The sequence below is a fragment of the Netta rufina genome, assembly GCF_964035555.1.
Source record: "Netta rufina genome assembly, chromosome: 3".
Classification (NCBI taxonomy): domain Eukaryota; kingdom Metazoa; phylum Chordata; class Aves; order Anseriformes; family Anatidae; genus Netta; species Netta rufina.
Window position 1 is genome coordinate 52703085 of NC_140125.1, and position 24583 is coordinate 52727667.

Sequence of the window (24583 nt, forward strand, 5' to 3'; positions counted from 1 at the left end):
TGCACACCTGCTCTGGTTTTAGAAGCAGGAGCAGCTTCTGGCTTCCAGAAGCCCTCCAGAAGGAGGCCAGAAGGTGGCTGAAGGTGGCTGTGCACCCCAGAGAGAAGCAGGAGCACTTCCCTCTGGCTTCCCACTTGGGCTGGGAGGCTCTGGGCTCCCCTCCTGCCTTCCTGGGCTGTTCCATGTGTTGCCTGGGGACCTGTCTGCTTCTGCTGGGAAGCAGGGAAGGGGGAGCGCTGAATGTTTAGCCCGGCAGGGAGGACATAGCGGGGTGAGCTGCCTGCTTCGTCCCCAACCTGTCGCCTCAGAGCAGTCAAGGCTCAGCAGAAGCGATTTGCAACCCTGATGTATTCCTAAATTGCATCCGTGCAAATCTGCGTGGCGAATTTACGGCTGTTAGAAACTAAGACGTTTTCTTAATGGCTTTGCAAGGACTTCATTAAGGTACTTAATGAGGCCTCAGAAGTCCGTCAACCGCTGCTTCAGAAATAAGGCGTTAGGGATTGCTGGTGAAGTCACGGTGTGTGTTACCTGGATTGCTGCTTGAGGAAGGCTGCTGCTCTCTATTTCAGCAGTGAAGACTGGCCGTGGAGGCTTCAAAAGCAATTTGTTTCCTTGGCTGCTATCAGCAGGGGAGGGACTTCAGTAGCGAGGCCATTCTAAATGTCTCATTCCTCTTTCTCCCCTTTCACCATATTGGTGTAGAGTTTTCCATAGGGAAGGGTAATAGGAAATCCAGAAAGGTCTGAGGGCCTGAAATGAAGGCAGATAAAACCCTGTCATTGTGACTCTTATAAATGTAGATTAGCTTGGTTGTGGTTGAATATTCCCTGGTTCTTCATCTTTATTTCTGTGTCAGCAAATGGTCACTATGATATAGGGCCAGCTTCTACAATGAATACAATTGTTCATGGGAAATACAATTAAAATCTGACTGCCTGTCACTGTGCTCCCCCCCAGTCGTGGTGCTGATAAAGTTCTCTGGATAACTGCCATCTGCTAGTTCTAACATGCCCAGTTTCCTTACAAAAAGGCTTTGCTTTCACCTCCAAAACATTTGATATTTCAGCTCAGTTTCCTGTGAAACTCTGCATCTTGTGAGCACTTTGTATTACAGAAGTTCTGCTTTCCAGCAAACACTCCCACGTCTTCACATGGTTTGGGGCTTTATTGCAGAGCATTTCCCCTGTAAGCGTCTGCTTACTGCTGGATGTTTTCTCTGGGTTTCGCTGTAATATTTTTAGCAGGTTTATTTCTGTTATGCTAGGCTGTATGATAGATGCCCAGCAAACCTGACTCATTTCCAAGATATCTTTGCTTCCTTAGACTCATGGAGCATGTGATGCGCAGCCTGGGCTGGTCCCTGGCTATTTACAGCATGCCCAGTACAGCCGGCAGTCCCTGGACTGGGACTCAGGAAGACCCCGATTTCCTCCTTGGTGCTGCTGCTGATTAGCCGAGTTTCCCAATGCAAATCACGTCGTCTCCAGCCATCTTCACCTTCTGACTCAGATGCAGCCTGTAAATTCCTTCACTCTGTACAAAGTGTGTAGTAGAATAAGGAGGAGCTTGTTCTGTAGGTGAGGTGCCCAGCTGCTTCTGTAGAAGACACTAAATACAGGCTAAATGCTAAGTAATATTTAAGAAGGAACAAAATATATTCAGAAAACAGAACTTAGGCAAACACTTGTCAGGAAACATTTGATCATGATTCCAGTACCTGTCATTTCCTATTCCTGGATTTATTCTGCATTAGTTATTTCTAGACTTTCCAGAGCCTTATGCGTAGACAAAAGCTCCCACTTTACTTGGCATATTCCTCTGACTTTGGCAGCTCTGACTTTGGTAACGTTGTCATTCGTTATTACTGCAAGAGTTTTAACATCTCCAATTGTGGACTGCTGGCGTCGAGGAAGTTCAGACAGCGAGAGCAAGTTGCTCAGGAAGGAGAAAGCTCCCTTTCACAGTTGCCAAGGTAATTGTCAACTAGGATAAAGTCAAAGCACTGACGATTTTAGATCACGGCCGTTTGTTTTTAACACAGATGATAGCCATACCAAGGAAAAAGCTTACTTCAGAAGCTGTGGTTATTGCTTTATATTCCTGTCAACATTCATTTTCCATTTCTTGTGCAAATTGGAGTACTTCTTGGACAGTTTAAATCAAGCATGAGCAGCTGCTACAGAGAGGGCGCAGGAAGGTAGTGGAGGGACTTTGTGAGACCTTGTCTTTCTTTAATGCAGTGTGGAGAAGGGACTGGCTCATCCCTGGTCCCGTCTGGATTAGAAGAGAGAAAGGGAACTTCTGGCTGCTCTGTTTCTTTCAGAAGCTGCCCTTGTTCAGGGGAAGCGACTAGGAGATTTATGGCTCACATCGTACTGTTTGCAGTGTACAAACCCAGAATTCGCTAGGAGCTGCTTTAGACCCTTCTGGCAGGGAAATGAAGTAACTTGCCAGTTTTGTTCCTCTTTAAACACTTGTACTGAGTGGGGAGGGGAGAGAGGGGGAGGTCAGATATGTTTTCCTACTAGTGGTTTTGGTACAGTTGTTGCACCTGCAAAGCTACCGCAAAACTCAGTCTGACATTTAAGGGTGTGAATGTTTGGGGTTTTTTTCATCCACTGACATAAAATACTGCTGCAAAAAATATTCCAAAACTTTCCAAAGGACTTTTGCTATGGAAAGCCCTAGCACAAAGAGCCCTTTGTATCACAGGAGTATCCGAACCTGTGGTAAACTCTTGCTCCTTTTTTTTTCCCCAGACAGGTGCCGCAAGCTCTTTGACATTTGTAGAGCAGATGGGATGTCATTTCAGCCTTGTGTCTAATTGACCGAACCTTAATAACTCTCTCTACACGTCCCTCCTCAGAAAGTGTGGGCCATGCAATCGTGGAGAGGGGTTTCCCTTCATAAGTAATGCCCTTAACGTGTGTACTGCTGGGTGAAAAGTGGGAGCTACACTCACTGACTGGCCTGTGAAGGTTTTGGGGATTCACAATCCAGGGAAATAATTTCTTGCTGCTGGATTTGCTGTTTTGGATGGTTGGCCACTTGCTGCTGGCTTGGCTTCCATACATTGTATTATGTATACACACAGTCCTAGATGTTATTGTATGCATATATTCTTATATAAATAGCAGTCTTGTTTCTATATGCAATTTCATAATGACATATGAGTTGAATACGTGCAGAATGCGTGACGACATCGTAGTCTCTGGGGCTGTGCAAATGCACACGTCTGTCTGTCCTTGGCTCGTCCCTCTCCGCAGCTCCCAGAGGAGTGACTTCACGAATGTCCAGTTTGAGGACTCCAAACTCAGTGGGGGTCTTGTTTCCAAATGCCTGGTGCCTGTGGAGGTCTCAGAGAAGAAGGTAGCTGTCCTAACCATTTCTGCAAATCTCAGCACACCAACAACACGTTCAAGTCCTGCACATGCTCAAGTCTCATGTGAAAAAAGCAGAATAACTGTTTTGAATGCAACTTCTGCTAAAGGTTGTATGCTCCTTTGCATGCCTGGTTTACACAGGAAAACCACATTTGCAATGTGTTTCTAGCATTTCAGTTCTGACAGGCAGCTATGCTTCCCCAGAAATTGCTTCTGTAAAGAAACCAGGCATTAATTTTACTTTTGGAAAGGCAGCTAGGCTGCGTTTTATGGTGGTTGTTGTTGGCTAAGACCAAGAGGGGTAGGAGTACCCAAACAAATATTTAATGCATTTCAGTTGGAGTATATATGAACTAACAAAACCCTTGCCCTCGAGCAGCTGTAATTTCTAGGATTATTCTTGTGAACCGTATTGAGTTTGGGATTCTTGGCTCCCTGGTGCAGCAGCCTGTCCCTCTGGCAACTGTCATCCCCAATCATATCAGTTACACGCTGCCACGGCAATTCAAACATCTTGTGCAAGTGGCGATACTAAAAGCAGGCCAGGTGGCAGCAAAGTCTGGGACAGATCTTGAGGTCACTATCAAAATCACAGCATTTCCAGTTCTCCAGGCATCAATACTCATTCCTGTGGCGCTAGAACACAAAGCATTTCAATGCCCTTTGTGGTAGCCTTGATACCTCTAGGCTCTAATTCAGCAAAATACATAAATTGCAGCATTGTACGTTGGCCTTTTGGCATGAATGGCTTTCAGATATTCTTTTGAATAAATGCTGGCTGCTGTACACGGGGCTTTCACAGTCTGGTTTCAAAGAATTAAAACAAACACAAGAAAGTATTAAGAAAATAAAAAGACTGGAAGGAATCTTAGGAGGTTATTTAGCCCACTCCAAGCCCCAGAGCAGATTCGGTTGTACCAAAATGATTGTTGGGAGGCTCTCAAGAACAGGTTAGACAGTGATGAAGGCTCCACACTGACCCCAGGCAATCAATTCCACTGCTTGTGTGAACCTTGCAGTTAGACGACTTTTTCCAGCGTTTAACCTGACATCACCCCTGCCGCAATTAAACCTGTTCGTTCTTGCCCCAACCCCAGCAGATAGAGAGGATTATTCTCCCTCTTAGTGGAGGGAACTTTTCCATTTTTGAAAATGATTATCCTACTCTCTGGCAATCTTTCGTCTAGGCTAAAACATCCCAGTCCTTCCAATCTCTTCTCATAAACCTCTCGTTCATGGGGCTGCCCTTTCCATTTTCTCCCAGTAGTCTGTCCGTGTCGTGTCTTGACGTCTGCTGCATGCCAGAAGAAGGTATGACCCAGGACTGCAGCTGGGACTCACGCTTGGTGAGCAGAGTGGAGCTTGCACCATGTTGGGCATGCAGTGGTGCATCCTGCTGGCTGCGCTGTGTCCTCCCTGCTCTGAACCTTGCTGCTCTGCAACAAGACAAAATGTTGGATTCATGTTCAGTGGTTATTTTCAAGCTCTCTGAGCTTTCTGTCATCTGTAAAAGTAGCAAGCATGCCCTCAATCATACCAGCCAAGCCGTTAATTAAAATATTGAAGAACAGATCCCCACTCAATATATTCTTTCACTTTGGCCGCCGACCACTGAAAACTAATCTCTGAAAGTGTTTTTTCCAACCAGTTGTGTACCACTTCATAATGGTATCAGCTGACCGGGTTGAATAAGGTAGAAACCTTATTAAATTCAATCTGTATTCCATCTGCTGCTGCTTCTCATCCAGTACCAATTATCCTCCAAGGAAGGAAATAAGATTGATTTGACACAATTAATTCTTGACAAATCCATTTGGCTGTTTTAAACTTGTACAAGATAATAGGGTGGAAAAAAAGCGTTATGTAACTTGATGTATCTTTCCAGTCCTGTGCTCACCCTCCCTCAGCCTTCCTGAACTCTCCTCTTTACAGGTTCTCCCTTGTAATTACTGCGGTGCGGGAGTGAGAACCCGGGATGGAGGGAGGCAGCAGCCAATATTACAGCCAAGATCATTGTGTCTTAAAGCCAAGCCAGGGGATTGGTGGGTAAATGTGATCAGGTTAAGCTTATTTGAAACCACCAAGCACACTAAGTAGCCTCTGTTTAGCTCTTTGACACTGACACGAATTGTCTGTCACATGTGGAGCCTGTTGCAGTCATTGCTCATACATTCACGTAACAACAATTCAGCTGTTCCACTATTGTTACCAACACATACGTTTTTTGGGGGGAAATAGTGCTGAAAGATTTTAAAACTGCTTCTTCTCCCCTGCCAAAATCCTTGGATGCATTTGAACATGTTAGAGATCAGGATACTGTTGTGTGTGTTTGGTGGCACTGCGAATAACTGGGTCCTGATCTCTTGGTTGCATTCCTTTCTAGTTGAGGACAAACATGAATAATAGCTGGGCAAGTACAGGCAACAGAAGGCATAAGCTTAAGTCACGTTTGATACACTGAAAGCTGTTTGAAGTAACCACCCAGGAGAACAATTATATTTCCTTTCTAACATAAGAAGTCCATGTCTGTTTCTATAATGTTATCTGGAAAATGCTAGAAGATAAAAAGGTATTGCAACGTTTGGAAAATGCTTTTAGGAGGTGATGAATCTGCCTTCTCTACAAGTCAAAATGCAGCCCTTTCCTAACAATGTCTGCTCACACTGTTTATGTATAAAAATAAATAAACAATGAATATAAGAAAGATTTTTATCTCCTGAGGTTTAAAATTTTTATATACATATATAAAAAAGGAAGCTGGTGGGTAATGAAAATCATCTAAATGAGGCCCAATACCTTGCTGGTATTTTACCACATTTTTACATATTCCCTAAATGGCACATATGTAATTAAAATCAGCTGAGAAATACTAAGCAGACTTAAGTGGAAATTTAAGGGCCACACAGGCTTTTCAGACTTCTTAGGCAATTGCCCAGTTAGCATGCACCTTAAAATGAAAAACACCCAAAATAACGTACATAGCTCCAAGCCATGTGAAATTAAGTCATGGATTGTTTGTAGCCCTGAGCCTTGTGGGTTCACCACCCCTGCTGCTGCCTTCTTGGTGGTGGAGATGGCAGATAATATACTGTGACTCCAGAAGGTCACCTGGCTTGCCACCAAGATAGAGAGTTGCTGGTGCTATTTCTCAAATTCCCTTCGCCAACGCAGCAAATTTCTTTCATTCCTTTTAGTCTACTTTTACATATTTTTGTCCTCAGTGACAAATAGGGATGACTTCTGAAATGACCAGATCTCGTTTTGTATATACAAATAATGTCATCGTTTTGGGAGCCAATGTTTCAGAGCTTAAAAACACATACATTTATCTCACTGCCCCGAGTTACACCCTCATGAGCTTTCTTCAGCAATCCAATTTCCCCTTGGAGTTTACACACCCTTCATACTTTCAGATAATCATTGTATCCTTTCCAGTCCCTTTAACCTTCATCCAGCCAAGCAATGGTTGTTTGTTTTCATAAATCACATCTTCCCACAGAAGTCAAAAGGAATGGGTGATGCAATTCTGGGATTAAGCGCATCGGTAACTTCTAAAAAGCCAAATTGCGATTACTTTTTGCTAGGCATATGTTGCCCACAGGATACGCATTGAACTGCAGAAATGTCTTTGGCCATCTTTAACCAGAACTGCCTAATTATTAAACCCTTGCAAATGAAGATTCATTTTTCTGAGAACTAGCAATACCAGCCTACTCTCTGTGTACTTAAACAAAATGACTTCCTTGTAAAACTTCATCAACGCAGAGCCAACGTCGTTAGCTCATTGCCCTTGAGGGCTGTTATATCATCATCGATGCAGTTGGTTGAGTTGTAGAGGGTAAATTCCTCCCACTCACAGCACCACAGTAACAATAATCCTTCTGTTCACGAACTTCCCAAAATATTTATCAAGAGAATAGCTTGGAGGTATGTTTTCAGCAATACCTAAGCCTGTTTCCACTTGTCTCTCTTGCTTACTTTTCTTCTTTTTTATTACATCTTGAAAGTGGGTTGGCCAGTGCTTAAAAGCTGCAGTTTCAGATGGACGGCTTCTCCTCACTTTAATTAGTTTGACAGGCACCTTTGCCTTCCAGCTGGGTTGCCCTAACTGGAAGCAGCTGCTCTGTGGAATTACTCTCCCTCCTTTTCTCCACCTCGGTGTGCTGCACAAGTAATAAGCATCCTGTGCCCCTTCCGTGAATTTATAGGTGTAAAATGCACAGTTTCCAGCTCTTCGGGTGTGCCTGCATGTGGAGAGATGTTTCTCTCTTTCCTCTATTAATGAAATTTTATGGGGTGAAACATTAGGTGTGTCATTAACAATATAGAGAAAATAAAACGTACGGGTCGGATATGATTCTCCACTTCCTCGTTAACTCTTGTGAGTGAGCATAGAGTGGGTTTTAGTATATTTTTCCATGGCAATTTGAAACTGCTTTGAGAGAGAGGCTCCTGAATGATTGTACAGCTTGCAAGGCAGTGAAGAAAAAGGCTCCTCCAGGAGAGCACGGGCTCTGTGAATCAGGCTCATGTCCGTGTTTACAGCCACAGCTGAAACAAATACTTATCATCTTGACTGCATTGTCACAGTCCTGTGAATGCTCCTGATTTCGTCACCAGCCTGATGATTTATTTAACATCCTACCACCTGGAGCCAAGTGAGGTATAAACCTCAATTTGTTGCTGGTTTTTTTTTATGATGGAAATGTAAATGTTTTCCAGTAAAAGTATAAGAGCATGACCTAAGTGCACCATGATGATTCAGACAATTGAAGCTAAAGCACTCCAAAAGTATTACTTTAAAAATTCCATTATATTTAAATGAAAGTGTAATTTCCAGGCTCCTGACATCTGTGAGGTTTTGAACACTTGTTATTACAACAGGAATTGCGGCACCACGTGTACTACAACCGCTTGCCTGCTGCTTGCTAGCCAGCTGCTGTTTGCTTTTCCATAAATTACCTTTTAATTTAGGTGTCTGGGTGCAGCGGGTGGCATGCAGGTCAGCCAACCCAAGGGCACAGCGCTGAGGCGGGGAGGACGCCCGTGTTTTGGTCTGATCCGGTAGGTCAGGGCACGGGCAGGAGGAGTTTAGCAGGACAGGTGGGCCAGCTGCTTTGAAAGGGAGAGAAGACAAGGGCAGGGGTGCTTTGCATCTGTTGGAGACTGATAACGCCGAGCTGTTTCCAGGGATGGGGGTGAGAGGAGAAGCTCTGGCAATGGAGGAGGAGTTGTCCTAGCAGCAGAAAGTGACTTTGGAAGAAGAGGTTGAAGCAAGCATGTTCTGCTCAGTGGTAGCAGTAGGGAGAATTGGCTCTAGGCTGACATTACTTGTGAGCAAGCATCAAATATTCCCATCTGGTTATCGGTCTATTGCTGTCATCTGTAGCTTGCTGAGGTCATCAGGCAGGAGCTGTTTGGTTTTGTTTTTACTTTGTTCATTTGTTTCTGTATCGAGTAGGTCCACCTACTCCTTTGCTAATAAAATATCCACGTGACCTGGAAGATAAGTTTTAAAAGTGCAAAGTCTGAGCTCAGTGTCGGGTCCTCGCAGGAGCGAAACTCAGGCTTCTGGTAGGGTCTGGTTGCTGTTCGTTCAGAGGGAGGGTGTACTAACCTCCAAAGAAGCAGCTGAAGAAATTATTTGTGTTTTGTTAGGTTTTGGGATGATATTTAATCACTAAATTGGAGAATGAATGTTCAGTGAAGCGTGGGGGAGGTGTGTGCTAGGGAGCTTTTGGGTGGAAGTGCTCTGCTCTGGAAGAAAACCCAAACAGCCTTTTATCTTCTGGTTTATTGCAAGTCTCTGCCATCAGTGTGTTTGTGCCACATGGGCTTTAGCGTAACATTTTGCCAAGGGCAGCTCTGTAAATTTTTATCTATTCCTTGATAAGAAGCAGATAACAACATTTTTTTTCCAGGTCTGTATTTGCACTTCATAACTAAGTTCTTTTGCAACAATACATTTAACAGGAGTTCTTGGGCTTTGTTTTTCTGGAAGTATTGTTCTTAGGAAAGATCTTTGATGCATCTCCCTTTGAAAGGGAAAATATCTTTGAGGTGTATCTATTCTCATCTTAATAACTGGGGCTGGCCATGAGGAGTGGGTCACTGCATGAGGCTGGCTGCCTCTCTGTGTGCTCTTCCCACCCTGCCACAGCTGACTTGGTGTGATCTTTGAGTCAGTGCTGAGCATCTCTGAAATACACAGCTATCACATGCCACTAAGTTGTACCTTATTCTTGGCTGGTTTTGTCGTGTGCTTTAGGATGAGATCATCAGGCTCATTTTCTTACTATGAGCTTCAATGAAGGAGTCAAAGGACTCTGCATTTGGGGAAAAAAAGGGGGGGAGGGGAGAGGACTAGGACTTACTCCCACTTCTGAGACTTGATTTTTCTCTTCTCCTTTCATTTCGCCGGTTCTAAAATTATTTGGGATAAGAGCAGCCAAAGGACACAGAGCTAAATAGTTTTGTCTCTGTGGATTTTGTAAGTCTCTCACAAAGAAAAAATATTTGTATGTATCTTCTGTAGCAGATGCTTACGAAAAGACTACAAGAAGTTGAGCAAGTTCCTGTGAACTAGAGTTTGGAGACTACCCCCAGACATCCCAAAGGATGCCGAACTCCTGTCTGAAAAGTTAATTAAGGCTTGTAAAGTGATTTGTAAAAGCTGCTGCAGAAATACTAATAGAAAACGAATGCTATTTAAATGTGAATAACTTCCAAACAAAGTATCAGAGGCATCTTCCCCATGCAGAATGGGGGATGCTGATTTTGGGTGGAGAAGGCAGAAATAAATAATACAGAGAAGCAAGAATGTCTTTGGGGAATCGTTCAGGCAGTGCCTGACGTGGTGGGAGGTGGATGGAGCACTGATCTGTGGGTGGCTGTGGAGCATTGAGCCATGTGCCCAAGTGGGAGTGTGGCCGTGGTGTCCCTGGGACACATGTGTGCCCCTTACTGGAGAGGCAAGCACCATACCTGGGGTTAAGGGACACAACAGTGTGCTCCATGCAGCCAAAGGAGGTTGGACAGGGCATCAGGGATCTTCGTAGAGCATACCTACGTGCAGGAGGAGAGGATGTGAACCTTCCCCTTCTCACAGCTCGGAGGGTATCGTTCCAGAGGGGCTGTAATTCTCACTGTGTGCTAGGCATAGGTTTATTTTCCCCATATGAGTTGTCATGCAGAGTCACAGCCACTGTATTTTCACTGAAGCCTGCCAAACCAAGCAATATTTGCATGTCTGCAGACTGTGGTGCCAGCCCTCAGTGTTAAGACCACTGGAAATGACTTCCCTGGGCATGTGTCTCACCCTCCTTATTTTTTAATCTAATAGGGTACCGCAATCTAGGACATTGATGGGTGTGGTGTAATGCGGAGAGCTCAGACTGTTATCGGAATAAAGCAATTTATTGTTTGTAACAGCTTTCTTCTGATAGAATTACACAGCCTTAACTCCATCTGGTTTGTGTTGGGCACTGCTGCTGTAGCTGCATGACACGACGCTCTGTACTCATCCCGCTGCCAACAGCAGCAGGAGCTGACAGCTAAGCCTCTAAAGGAATAAATAGCGATTTCTGACTACAGCAAAGAGTATCCAGTCTAAATACGGTCTATTTTTAAGCCACTGGATAAGTATTGTTTGCACTGCTTTTAAAATTAGGAACACTTTCTGCAGTTATCGAACTGGCAGAGGATGCTGAAACTTGATCGCTTCACGAGTGCATGGCAGCCTGATGTGGAAATGCGTGTGGTAGATCCGTCTCCTGCAATTTACATCTGTATGTACCAAGAGCATCTGACACACAGCAGCAGCCTGCTTGCTGATGGTTTGGGTGTGCAGCATCCATCCTGCCCCATGGCAGAGGCTTTCTGGAAGGGCAGCCAGCACGTCTGCTTTCTGCTGGAGAACAGCTGCTGGCTCCTGTAGATGATGGGTGATGCACAGAGCACCCCACTGCTTATATGCATATTTATATGATCCTGTGAACTGTTCTGTGCATATTCATATGATTCTTAAGGAAAATACTTTAAAAATAAAGGACCAGGTGAGAATTAAGAGAAATGACACTTCAGAAGGACTTTCAAAAAAAAAAAATAATGAGGACAAAAAGATAAATTTGTTACAGTATGGGTCCTGGTAAGCATACGGGATGGAGCGTGCAACTGGTAAGGGTTGCTGCGTAAATTAAAGGCTGTGATGTGAAACTGCATGCTTCAATTCTCCCCACCAAGGGAGAAGAGGGAGGGAGCTGAAAGGCGATAAAATCACTGCTAATAGAGCGTTGCATTGTAATTAGCTGGTGTTAAGACAGTTCTAGGGCTAGTTCTGTAGGGACTAGCTGGAATTTTACTTCTCCCTCCCCCTGCACCTATGTTCTGTGCATAAAAGGGCTTGTTTATTTAGTTCTCCGAAGCTTTGATGTTCTGATGTGGACCTGATATACTGGGCAGGGTGGTGGTGGTGGTGTTGAGAAACCTCCTGTGTTTTGTTTGTGCACACGGGGTTAATTGCCAGGCCTCTGAGCATGAAGTCACTTCCCTGGGGTCATCTATCAGGATCCCATGAAGTCTGGTGGCCATTATGCTGTGGGGCACGATCCGCTTCCCAAGTCACCATGATCTTTCCTTACATACTCTTGCAGGTAGTTTACAAGTGATATCAAAGTCCTCAGGGTTGTTTGTTGTATAGATTTCCTGGATTAGAAGTCTCTTACACAGTTGCAAGCAGTTGTAGGCATCCAGTTCAGATGATGCTTGTCATCTCTCCCAGTTTATTTTAATGCTTTTTTTTTTTTTTTTTTTTTTTTTTTTTTTTTTTTAATATTAAATGCTTTGTTGAAACCATGATGTCATTTTTGTGTGACACTGTGGTGAGGTGATGTACACTGCTGGAGGAGAGGGCGATTGTGATCTTTCCTCTTGATGACTCAGAGGTTTGTGTTTGGGGCCTGTGCTTGTGAAGAAGTGATTACAGAGACAGTGTGACCTGGTGAAGGCCAGCTGCCTAAGCCCTCAGTAAAGAAGGGAGAAAGACAAGCTTCTCCACAGCCACCTTGACTTGGCGCTGGGCTCCTGCTTTGATTAGCCCTCCAGCAGAAAGCCCATCTACCTTGAACACAGGGGAGTGTTCCCCAAGTTGGCTAATCCTGTCTGGCACGTAGATGTGGGAAACTTAGGAACTGCACACCCACGTTCAGCTGGTGGCGTGCCAGTAGGACACACTTGCATGCACAGGGCCTCCACCATAGCCAGCCAAAGGCAGTCCCTACACCCGTGCTGACCATTTCTATCTCCTGTGTAGAGCTTCATGGCAGGAGAAGAGCCCCGAAGGGATTTGCCCCCAGGGAGCTTCATCACCACGGGTGCAGAGGGAGGGCCTCCTGTGCACTGGGGTGCGTGTCGGTGCAACCCCGAGCACACACACTGTGTGTCTGATGAACCAGGGAGCCTCAGCATTGCTGCCCTGTGGGGGTACAGACACTGCTTTGCTTTCCCACCACTTCCAGATGGTAAGCACCTGGCCAGAGCTCCTGAGAGGTATCCCAAAACCTCAGACTACTGACTGGGTTTATTTCTGCCTGGCATCTTATACAGATGCAGTGCAACATAATTCTTAAACATGATGCTTTGTGGATGCTTCTGTTGTTATCTAGCCAACTACAGGTAAAGATGGAAATGAAAACTGTATTTGTACTCACTAAACTGAAGTAAATTTGGAATTAATTAATAGCAGTTGTCACACAACCCAAATCTTGAAGTCTGACAGGCTGGGCTGCAGGCAGAGCTGGGCTTCAAGACCTTTGCAATATCCGGGCTCCTGTTTGTTTGAAAAATTACATACTCTTGATGCAGCAGGGGTTTTTAGTTTGTTTGTTGATGGTTTTTGTTTGTTTGTTTGTTTTTGTAAAATGCCCCTGGGACTTGTTACTACAGGACACTGGCATCATTGAAGTAGAGGAACCACGTGGTATCTAGAATGGGTGAGCCATATGGGGGAAGGAGAGTGGGGAAGTAATGTCTTAGCTTGTCACAGTCACCAAATCTCTGGGAAAATGGTATCTTGTGAATGAATGTCTGAAGATGATTTGCAGTAGGGGCTGTAATTGCAAGACCATGGAAGGTGTAACTACTGTAACCTGCCATGGATTTGTTGGAATTTGCTCGTCACTTTGTTTCTTAAAGCAATTGCTCCTGGAGTTGAGTGACTTTTTTGCAAGACTTTTTTTTTTTTTTTTTTTTTTTTTTCCATGTGTCCCCTTCCAAAAATCAAAGGCTCTGACTCTCAGATAAATTAAAGTCCACTGGCTGAGGGAAAGGCTGCCACAGCCATGCGTCATGCTCCTCTGATGAAAGTCGCTGCCGCCACAGAGGGGGGTGACCTAATGGCTCAGGAAGCAGATCTCAGACCACCGTGGTTCGTAACCCAGTTCCTGTTACCTGTGCTGCCAGGCTGGGGAGTGCAGATGTTTTCGGGACTGGCTTCTGCAAGTTGTTGAGTCATCTTTGCACGGAGCAATGACCTCCATCGGCAGGGAGGAGCCAGGCAGTGGGAGCGCTGCCCGCTGCACCTATTTGATCTTAATCTACTGCTGCGTGAGTCACAGCAAGGAGGTTTCTTGTGCTGCAGCTTGCTTTTTTTATTTTTATTTTTAAATATGCCTCCAAAATACAAGATGGTATAACACAGAACAGTATGCACAAGAGGAGCCCAGGTTATTTAAATGTTGAGGGGAACAGTGTGCCTTGCTCAGATATTTTGCATGTAGTTTAGCGCTACTACAGCAAGTGGTTCAACATGGATTTCAGAGGGTCGCTAAGTAAATTACCCTGACTAATTAAACCAGTTTTGGGTTATGCAAGCCATCTCAGAGCACAGAGGGACTTTGCACTCCTTATCCTCGTGCTTCGTAGGCTTATAGGCACATACAATGAAAAGGTCAATTAGCAGAGATTTTGCATCTGTTTCAGGCCTTTCATTATTTCTCATTACTAGTCACTAATATGACAAATTACACAATGTATGTCGTACATCCTAATGTGCACAATTCTAAAGCATCAATGGTTTCTTTATTACTTTCTCTTGGTATAACTCTTTTGGTGTTTCTCTTTCCAGCACCTCCTCTTCTCTGTCCTGTAAGCACCACTCACTGCTCCAGCAATAGCAGCTGTAACACAGTGCAAGGCAGGCGGTTGTAGCTTTGAGGGCAGAAAAGGAGCATGACTGGGATGGTGGAGAGACGGTGAAGAGCACGTAGGCGCCCCACTGCTGCTTCGTGCCTTCTCCAGAAGCTATTTCAGTCCCAGTAGCAAATGGTGTCATCTGTTGTGCTGCTGTGGAGGGAGTGCCCTGCGCAGGGAGCACGGAGAGCTGGCAGGACACAGGAGGTGCCACAAACTGCTCTAGACGTGAGCATTTAAAGTGCTTGGCTAGCGTGACAGCTGTGTTTCTGTTAAATTCAGCGCTTTTTCATCCCCCTGCACAGACAGGTGCTTCCAGGGACTATCAGCTCGAAGGGGGAGCTTTTTGAGTTGTTCTGAGGCAACAACGTGGGAGCTGAGCAAGGCGTACCACCATGGGCACACTGTGGTCTGGTGCACACTCACGGAGCTGTTACTCGATGAGTGGTTGTGTGCCCGCACAGGGCTGGTGGTTCTGAGGCAGAAGCATCCTAGTGCTGCTGTAATGAGGGATTATTTAATTTTATTACAATACGGGGGGGGCAGAGTGCTGTGAAGCACGAGGCATGTGCAGAGGCAGTGCTCCCACAACCATTCCACGAGGAGACCAGCGCCAGATCCCTCCTCCCCGAGGGAAAACGAGCCCCTTCCAGCCCCACAACCCGGGGGCCGGCTGCCCCGGCGCCCCCACTCCCCCCAGGCAGGTGAGGCCCGGCCCCACGGCCGCCATGCCCGGCCCCGGCCGCCCCTCAGCGGCCATGCGCGGCGGAGGACGGGGAGGGGCCGGGCCGGGGTAGGGGGGGGGGGGGCACGGCCGGCGGTCCCGGCGCCGAGCGGAAAGTTGTCGGGGCGGCGGCATGGCGGGGCGGGGCGGCACCGGCACCAGCACGGGGCCGGCGGGGAGACGGCGCTGAGCGGAGGCTGGAGGCTGGCGGCGGGGCCGGGCATGGAGGGGGATCGGGAACGGGACCGGGAACGGGACCGGGAGGGCGTCCCGGCGGAGAGCGGCACCCCGGAGGCGTTCGCGCAGCTGTGGGCAGACGTGATGGGCATCCTGGTGAGTGCCGCACCTGCCGGGGGGCTGCCCCGTGCCGCCCCCTCCCCAAAACCCGCGGGGGACGGCGGCAATGGGGGCATTGTGCGGCGGCGGCGCCCCCCACACCCCCAGCAGCGAGGGGACGGGGCGTGCTGGGGAGGGATGGGGGCGACCGCGGGCAGCTGCTGCCTGGGGGGGGGGGGGGAGGCAAAAAACCCCGAATATCCCCAAATATCCCCGTGTGCGTGTGCGGCAACTTGCACGGGGTGCTTGAACAGCGAGCGGAGGGGCTGGGTGCGCGCCTTGACTTCGTGCTCCGGAGATGCAAGCAACAGGCATGGGGAGAAAACCTTTACGGGAAGGGGCTGCGGGGTCTGAGCTGAAGCGGCGCTGAACTCTGCAGAGAACTTTGTTAGCCTTTGATGCTGCGGTTCTTGCAATTTTATTTTTCTTTTCCCTGTAGACTTTGCAGTTCATATTCTCAAATATATTTATAAACTTATTTTAATCAAGCGAAGCCTGCCTCGCTCCTGTTCCTCGCAGCCCCTCGCGTTGGGTCCGGCAGCACCCGGCTGCACGCACGGCTTCCCTGGGAAGGGTTTGGGGCAGCGCTGCCAGGCTGCAGGAGCGGACAGCCGGCACTTTGTGAGCAGCCCCTTTCTCTCTCCTTCTGGCAGGTCTCAGCGCTGCGTTTAGGAAAAGCAAAAGGGTTGTTGGATGCCTGGCAAGGGGTGTTGGAAGAGGCCAAACCAACAGCGTAGCATGCTGGGGTTTGGTGCAGAAAAAAGGTCTGATTCTCACACAGCTAAAAGGTTTCTTCTGGCTGTACAACCTATTTTTCCTTCTTGGGAAGACAGAGCTATTTATTTGTTGTTTTTCTCCCAGTAGAACTAAGTGAAAGTCATTTGTCTTAGAGTTAGCCTGCTTTGCAGGGAGTTATCGTCCTGTGACTGTGAAGCTGCTGCGGGTGCTCCCAGCACTGCTATCTTTTCTCACTGCGCTGTTTCGTATTACGCCACAATCACAGATATGAAAAGCCACCCTTGTTCTGGGTCTCAAATAATAATAACTTATCTGAGGGAAGACAGAAGCTCTTCTCACTGCGAGTTATCAGTGTTCTTCAGATTTCAGGTTTTTAAAGAGTTTCTAGGCTTTGCTGCTGTAAAATGCATCTTTGTGTGAACTGAGTGTAAACTTGCTTAGGGCTGTCCTCCTGAAAGCAAGGAAAAGGTAGCCCAGTGCCTCTTTCAGTGCTCAACTTTATGGCGTGTAGAAGTTCGCTCCTTTCAAACCTTTGCTGCGAAAGGCAAGCAGTGAAGTAGATGAGTGGTGTCCAAGTGGGTGTCTGTAGGCTGTTGGCCATGGTCTGTATGTCCACAACAGTTACCTGCAGAGCAACTCATGAGCTGTCAGTGAAGTTAGAAGATGGGTCTTAAATTCCGGGGGTTTACAGTAATTCATAAATTAAAATATTTAGGGAGCACTGCTGTAGACACTGGAGGGGCTCACTGGGAACAGCTCCGTAAACCCAGAAATTGTTGTGGCGCTATGGCAGCAGGTTGGCCCGGTGACAGCTTCGCTGTCCTTGTGATGCAAGAGGTGTTCCTCATAAAGGTGATGAAATGCCTGGGTCTGCCTCCCTCCTGCTGAGGAACTGCTGTGATGGGGAGGAGGAAGGGTGTCCCCTTCATCCCACTGCCCTTGCTGGAAGCCCACTGGACATGCCCAGGTAAATGAGCAGAGCGTGGTGGGACTTCCTCAGGGCACAGGTTTGGGAGGCGATGCTGTGCACAGCAGTTGCTTGAAGTGCAAGCTGAGCCCCCCTCACTCAGGCCGATGCATATATTTTGTTGTTTGTGTGCATTTCATTTAGGTAGCTTCAGATAGGACCTTATTAGCAGGAACCTGTGATGGCAGATTCCAGGTCCGGAGGGGAAGCAAATACTTGTCAAGTGCTGCTGGTAAGCAGCATATTTTAAGGACTTTGAAGTCGCTTAATAACTCTCGCTATACTTGACAAATATCGAGTGTATTTGCAGCTGTACTGGGATTTCGCCGAAGTAAATGCAACTTTTCCCTTTTGCGCTTATTCTAATGAAATATTCCATACTTGCAGCTGTGGTATAAGTGCCTCAAAGCTATTTGTACTGTTAATGGAGCTTACTAGATAACACAATTAGACTTAAAAGCTCTTGCTTAGTTTGTAGCAAGCTGGCGACGGAATGTACTGGTTAATTGCAATTTGCAGCGTCTCAGAGCAGCAGTGACTGGTTGAAGGATAGTAAGGTTTTGAGCTTCCAGTACGTGGATTGTGAGCAATAGCATAGGAATTCTCTGCATCCCTGAAATTCAGCACCATGAAAAGGATATTTTTTTCGAGGTATGTAGTGCTTGGAATCGGGTATTTATGAGGTAACGGCAAACTCTCCACTAGCGGGGACTGGAGGTTTGTATGTGGATCTGAAAACAAGTTGCCGTATGAAGTGAAAATCAAGAATTGTGTTCTTTTAAAGGTGGCCTTTCAAAACTTGGCCTGTTGACCTTTGTATGTAGAAGACCCTGCGGTGTCTTTTATGCCAATGCGTTGTTTTTCGCTCCATAGCTGGAGCAGGTATCTGGGTGTAATTCTGACATTAATGAAATCACTGGCAAAACTCTGGTCAGTTTTGATGGAACAGGGACTTCGCTGAAGAAGACTTTTTCATGTGAGGAGCTTTTGTCTTTGTGGGACAACCTGAAGAAGATACAGAGGAACTTGCAAGAGACACGATGAGTTAGAAGTCTTCCTGGAATTTCATTCCAAAGCAGTAGCTGGTTTCAGATTTCCAACTATTGAATCCATTATAAGATCTGAAGAAGATAAATTTATCTTTCCATAATATTTTGCAGTTACCATGCCAAGAGACAACCAGTGCTTCCCTACCGACTGTTGTTAGCTGAAGAGAACACAGTATCTGCTTTGAGGACTATAAGGCTCCCCTTTGCTTGTCCGGGGAGCTGTAATATTTACATATATATGATCTACCCTGCTCTCTGTGTTTCAGTGGCTATTTGGATTTCTTATCAAAGTAATAAAGAAACAAACTGAAAGAAAGACGCCAGCTGATAATACCCCAGTGGTAACGTGTAATTGCGTACTGGCTAGCATACTTCAGGGAGAAGTATTGGTAGGAAGCCAGGCAACGTGGAGATGGGGGAAGCAGATCCTGGCTGATAGCAGCAGCCAGAGGCATAGTGGCAGCTTGTGCCAGCTGCGGGTTCCTCCCAGGACTGCTCTTCCTGAAGCTGCCAGTAGTTTGCCATGACCTGCAGCAGAAATCTTGTCCCTCCGTCACCCTCCCAGCACCTCATTCAAGTGCCTCCCCTTCTTTGATGTCTGCTTGGCACCCAGAGGCTGCTTTGGCCTCAGCCATAGGCACTTGGTGTGGGCAGGCAGCCAGGTCCTGGCTCCGGTGGTAGGATGTGCATTTGGAGGAGGGGTATACCCAGCTTTTATGGGGTCTGCAGAATGGCTGTGGTGCTGCTTCACTGGCTCGGGAAGCACTTGGAGACATTCTAATTCAAAGGATTTCTGATACTTTGGGGTGTGTTTTTAAAGTGCGTCCCAGTTGCAAGAGTAAGGATAAAGCCCAGTAGGCTTAACCCCTGCTCTGTAGACTGGTACCTTTCATATCTTCTGGTTTACAAAACCACAGAGTGGTATCCCTTCAGATAAAGGGATCCAAATGGAGATTGACTTTCAGTTTAGGTGTTTAGCTTTATTCTTCAGACATAACCTGTTGCATTTCCTTTCCCTCTTGTCTCCACAAAACGTTACACCTAGCCCCGCTAATCCCGTTATGAAAAAAGACAGCTCACAGAGATAACCTTTGGTCCAGGGTTTTTCTCACATGCCAGGTCACATAACACAGATGTCTCCAGCAGGCAGTGCAGTCTCCACAAGACCCTAAACAGGACTGATAAGAGTTTGTGGGTCTGGTGCCCTCTACGTTCTTTCTTGAAGGCAAACTCAGGGTTTCCCTGGCCTTTGAATTACAGAGAAAGAGGTAGGGAGGGTTTTTACATCTCTTTTTCTGCTGAGAGCTGCTGTTTAATAGAAAGTAACTTTAATTTAAAGGTAAATTGGAACCTTGAGACAAATTTTCTATTTTGTTGTTTCTATGTGTTGTTGGTTTGCTGTGAATACGGGCTCCATTATTAGTGTTTTGAAATACTTTTTGTTTTCCCCTCTGAATTTTTACATGTCAATGAACCAAGCTTGTTGTGTCAATGCTAAGAGCAATGGCATACCAGGTTGACATTAATGATGCTTCCTTTTGTGGATATGAAAAACTGGCATAGTCTAAACAACAGGAAAATGTAAAAATTGATGGGGAAAATAGAAATCATATGTGGAAATCCCCCAATCATATGTAGTCTCTGCTTTTAGCTGGGTCTCCTCTATAGTTTTTCCTTCATGCAGCAGCACAGGCTTTCTTCATTTCCACTTTGCCCATCATTAGGGTATTAAGGGTTGGTGAGCACGCTTTGTGCTCAGGCTTTGGTAGGTTCAGTAACACAGGATGAATGAGAATTGCTTTCTAATGACCCAGCAAAACGATTGGTAACAATACCTCTTTTAACATGAAGTGCTGCTGATAATTTTCTGCTTTGTGATTGCATGGCCTGGACCTTGACTAATGAACCTGCAGCTTTGTCAGTGTCCATTGTTGGCTGTGGGAGGAGGAGATGGCAGAGCCTGTGATGGTGCAAATGTCAGGTCGCTTTGCAAGAATTTGGATTCCAAGCATTTCGTGAGGAAATGGACAAAGAGAAGGAACTGGTGCAAATCTATAAAAATTAACTTTCTTCTATAAAAGTGTGTTCTCCGTTAGAGAAGATGTGTGTGATGAGAGAGAGAGACAGACATGGAGGGCTTTTAGTTATTACTGTCTTCAAAAGACTTAACTGTCTGACTGGCAGGAAAAAAATCACAGCACAGTTTCCTGAAACACATTCAGACCCGGGAGTCCTCAGCACAAGTTTACAACATGACGAATGGGTAAACTTGAAGCAAGAAGAGCCGCACCCGCCGCCATCCAGCAGCTGGGATGCGGGCCAGGTGTGGGCACGCTTCGGTCTTCTGGAGTCAAGTGGAGGATCTTTAGTGCTTACGACAGCAGCAGCAGAGCTTTCTCGTCTGCTTCCAGGCTTTGAAACGCGAGGTTATAGTGGACTCTTGCTACTTGAACCGAGATATGCGTAATGACACGCGCGGTGGTGTAGGTTCCTAGGGCAGCAGGGTAAGGCTTTCCGAGCTACGTGCTACTTTCAGAGGCGTGTTTCCTACGAAGGGTGTGAAATTGAGAGCACGGATTGTGTAACCTGTCTGAAAAACAGTTTTAAGCAGGGCTTAACCGGAAAATTAGGTGGACAAGCTTAAGAATATAATACAACGATGATTTCTAAATCACGTTTTCAGGCTTCTTTACTAAGCGTAATTCAATAAATGGGAGAACAGGTTCCTGACATCCGTGTCACACCAAGTGCAATCTGGTTGGAGTGCTGTTTCAGGTCAGCTGGGCTACAGGCTCATTGGATTTTGCTGATCTTACTTCCCCATGGCCCTGTAAGAACATAGGGATATGCTATTGAGAACAGTTTACGTGATCAGGCCTCCAGATGAAAAAAATTAAAATGAAAAACAAGCCCTCCTCATGTGCATCGGTAGATGCACTCATAGAAGTATGGTAATACAAGTATCAGGAGCATAAATATGTCCTTTTCTTTTTTGTTATTGTCTTTGTATTTACGATGATATATCGTGTGTTTTAGTCTGGTAACAGCATGCTAAAATTTTATATCGCAGTACTCTCTACCTTCAGTGTATCCTCAGTGTGGTGGAGTGTGTGTAAAGGAGATTAGGTAACTATTTAATGTAGCAATAAAAGCCGTACTTTGAAAGCTTTGCAGTGGTCATGACAGGAGTCAACAGATGACAATGAAAACATCAGCGTGCTTCTTGCAGTACTGAATCGAGAGCACCTGGGCAGTCCCTTGGTGCTGGGTGTTCCTAACCTTGTTTGCAACTGGAGGTGCTTTGGGTGGTACAGTGGGTATGAAACAAAAGACAAAAAGGCACCACAGATAAAGGGTCTAATTTCTGCACTGTTTACATAAAAACTTTGCAAGCCTAAGGCACAAAAGTTTATTTACACTGAAACTGAGCATGGCTCATGGGTTTTGAACAAGAAAGGAGAGAAACAACTTCACTTCATCGCAAGTTCAAGCAAGTTGAGCCCCATGGTTCTTCCAGCATCAAGCTGACTCCTCAGTGCAGAGCTGGCTCTTTTCCCCTGCATGCTTGGCCTAACACGGTGGAGGAAAAATGGATTTGAGAGCACTTGTCATGAGAGCTCAGTGGCACCACACTGCAAGTTTGCAGAGTGTACATCCACAGCTGGAGCTTTGGTGGAAACGCATATTAGGGCTGATTGTGTCCTACCTCAGGAAAATGTGGTTTAGGCTTTTGAGGAATTCTGCTTGCCATTGTATCTTACCAGTCATGGTATACTTTTTTAACAGTGATACAGAATCTGTGGCATTTATGGACTTAGAGTTGGGGAGATCTTTGGAATCGTGATTTACCTGTATTTGTTGTCTCCATGTGTCCGTATCTGTTACAGTTCTGAACACATCCATTCTCTTAGGATTTTGTGCTTGCAGTCTCACAGGTGGAGCTTCCTGTGTGTCCAGACTGAGCCGAAGGGGTTCTTTACACCAGAAATTGTTACTACTATCCTAGGGATGGAAAGCAAACTGGATACACTTATTTTCTACTGCTAGATTGAAGCTCATCACTATCATTTTTACTCTCCTTATTAGATTGATTTCATATCGTTATCATTATCATTACATACACTTAAGCCTAGTCTTCAGCTACACTGAACAGTTGATAGTACTTGTGGTTTTGGTGCTTTCAGTGGTTGGCTAGCTTAACCCTGTAGCTCTGAAAGCCGACAACAAATATTTTGCATTTAAGCCAAAAAGTATGCTTCGTGAGGTTGAAAATAACAATAGTTTTATACACGTGTGTAACTGTATCCAGATGTAATATGCATCACAACTCGCAGGCTCTGACTTCCACTCCATTATCTGTCATCTTTCCCACCTCAGAGTCTGTAAATAACCATTGTCTAACAGGAAAAGGGTGGGGGCAGACTGCACGTTGCATGTCAGTCGGGACTTCTGTCTTCGGGTTTCCAACTTCAAGATGACTGCGTGTTTGCACTTCAAAACCTCTGCTTTAGAATGTTTTGTGGGAATATGTTGTGTTTTATAGAGAAATTAGGGACAAAGGATTTCCACAGGAGGTTGGAGAAATCTGTATCAACGTACATGGGCTGGAGGCTACAGCCTGTTTGTCTAGGGTGTAAACAGTACCTGGGACGTGTTGCTGCTGCCAGGTGGGTTCTGTGTTATTAAATGAGGGAGCAGCATCACCTCGGCAGTAAGGGAGATGCTGCTTGGAGCACAGGTATTTTCCTTTTGCTGTCTCTCTGGCATACGGATGGGCTAGTTTCAACACTTAGTGCCAATATCTGCAGTTGGTCAGATTTCTTTTCTAGAAAGGTGCTTTGGGTTGTGTTTCTTAATTATGCTGAGTGTCAGGCCTTGCCATCTAAGAGGACCTTGGTCACCACCAAGTGCATGCCACCACTAGGCTGTCCATTGTCACCTCTTGAGAAGTGTTGACAGCACCACGTGCCTGTGAGGCTGCAACACCAGTTCAGCTTCAGTAGCAGGTGGCTTTCTTTTGCCCCTCTGAATGTGTTTCCTTATGTCTGTTTTCATTCCACTGCAGAAAAATGGCTGAGTAAAGGAAGTTTTCCTGCTGGCGCTTTGGGAATCTCCACAACGTGGCAAATTCTTTGGACATTTTTCTGTGTTTTTACATACCATACTTCTCCAAAGTTTCTCTAAGGTCTTGTTTTTGATGTAGAGAAAAATGACAGTTCCTGGTATCTCTTCTTAATTACCCAAATTTCTCTGTGTTTCAGCTTGTAATGTTCTACATTGCTTGCTGTGCAGCATGCAAATAAAGGTTGAAAGACGCGGGTTTTTTTGTTGTTTGTGACGTTGTGCCCTATTCATTCTTTGGAGAGGTTTGCAGTAAGGTCTCTATTTCTTGCTTCATCAGTGGAGATTGCTCAGCTGTAGGTAGTACAAAATGGTTGTCATTCTTTAAAAGGTCTGCTCTCCTCTTTAATTACTGCTACCTGAGTGCTCTGCAGTGAGGCATGAAATGGAGTCTAATCCTGTGTCATCCCACTCCGCTGTGGTGCTATGGTCTGTTGTGTAACATATTGAGGAGAAATTGGGGTATGTCATGTTATGTCAATGTGTTATTTCTTGCTCAGCGCAAATCCAGCAGTGTATTGTTTAGGTTTTATGTCTGGAAGTGAGCATATATGTGCAGATGGGTAAAGTTTGTAAAACCTAAGCTTTGTATGGTATCTATCTAAACTCAGGAAGTTAACTAGGAACATAAGGTCAAGGACTTAATCAAAATATTGGCGTGGTGATGAAGAATTGCTTCATACCACATATGGTGTGTGTGAGTTCATGCAGAAATGAGAATGGGGAGGGATGCTTCTGCATATCCTTGTTGCAGACTCAACCATGACGAGTCTCACCGGGTTTGTTCGCTTTAGAGGTCGGGTTCCTAATTACCAAAGTTGAAACAAAAGGAAGAGTTGGAAGTCCTGACTGCTGATTTTCCTCTCTGACAGAATGCTACTTTCTTCAAGTAGTCCTTGCCAAGTTAATTGTGGTTTTTAATCCTCATCTCAAATGTACTTATAATACAAAAGGTTCTACAAATTCTTTTTTCCCCCATCTGCCAAACCTAATTACAGCTACTTCACATTGCTTGCGGATAGCTATTTATGTTGTAAACTGCATGGAAAAGGTGAGGGGGAGTGCGTTAGATCTC

At 45.7% G+C, this 24583-nt stretch overlaps 1 protein-coding gene across 3 annotated transcripts in view; it reads left to right on the plus strand.

Annotated features, from left to right (window-relative positions):
* The window catches only part of LOC311208365 (SAM and SH3 domain-containing protein 1-like), a gene marked incomplete at its 5' end in the record, with an annotated part of 551022 nt that overhangs the window by 414479 nt on the left and 111960 nt on the right, over positions 1-24583 (plus strand). For 2 of the 3 annotated variants that reach the window (XM_084285034.1, XM_084285035.1), the window contains one exon: positions 15538-15630. The exons of the other annotated variant lie outside the window; for it this stretch is intronic. In XM_084285034.1, the coding sequence (XP_084141160.1) occupies positions 15619-15630 (12 nt within the window). Of the gene's footprint in view, positions 1-15537; positions 15631-24583 lie in introns of those variants that run through there. 3 annotated transcript variants of the gene reach the window in all.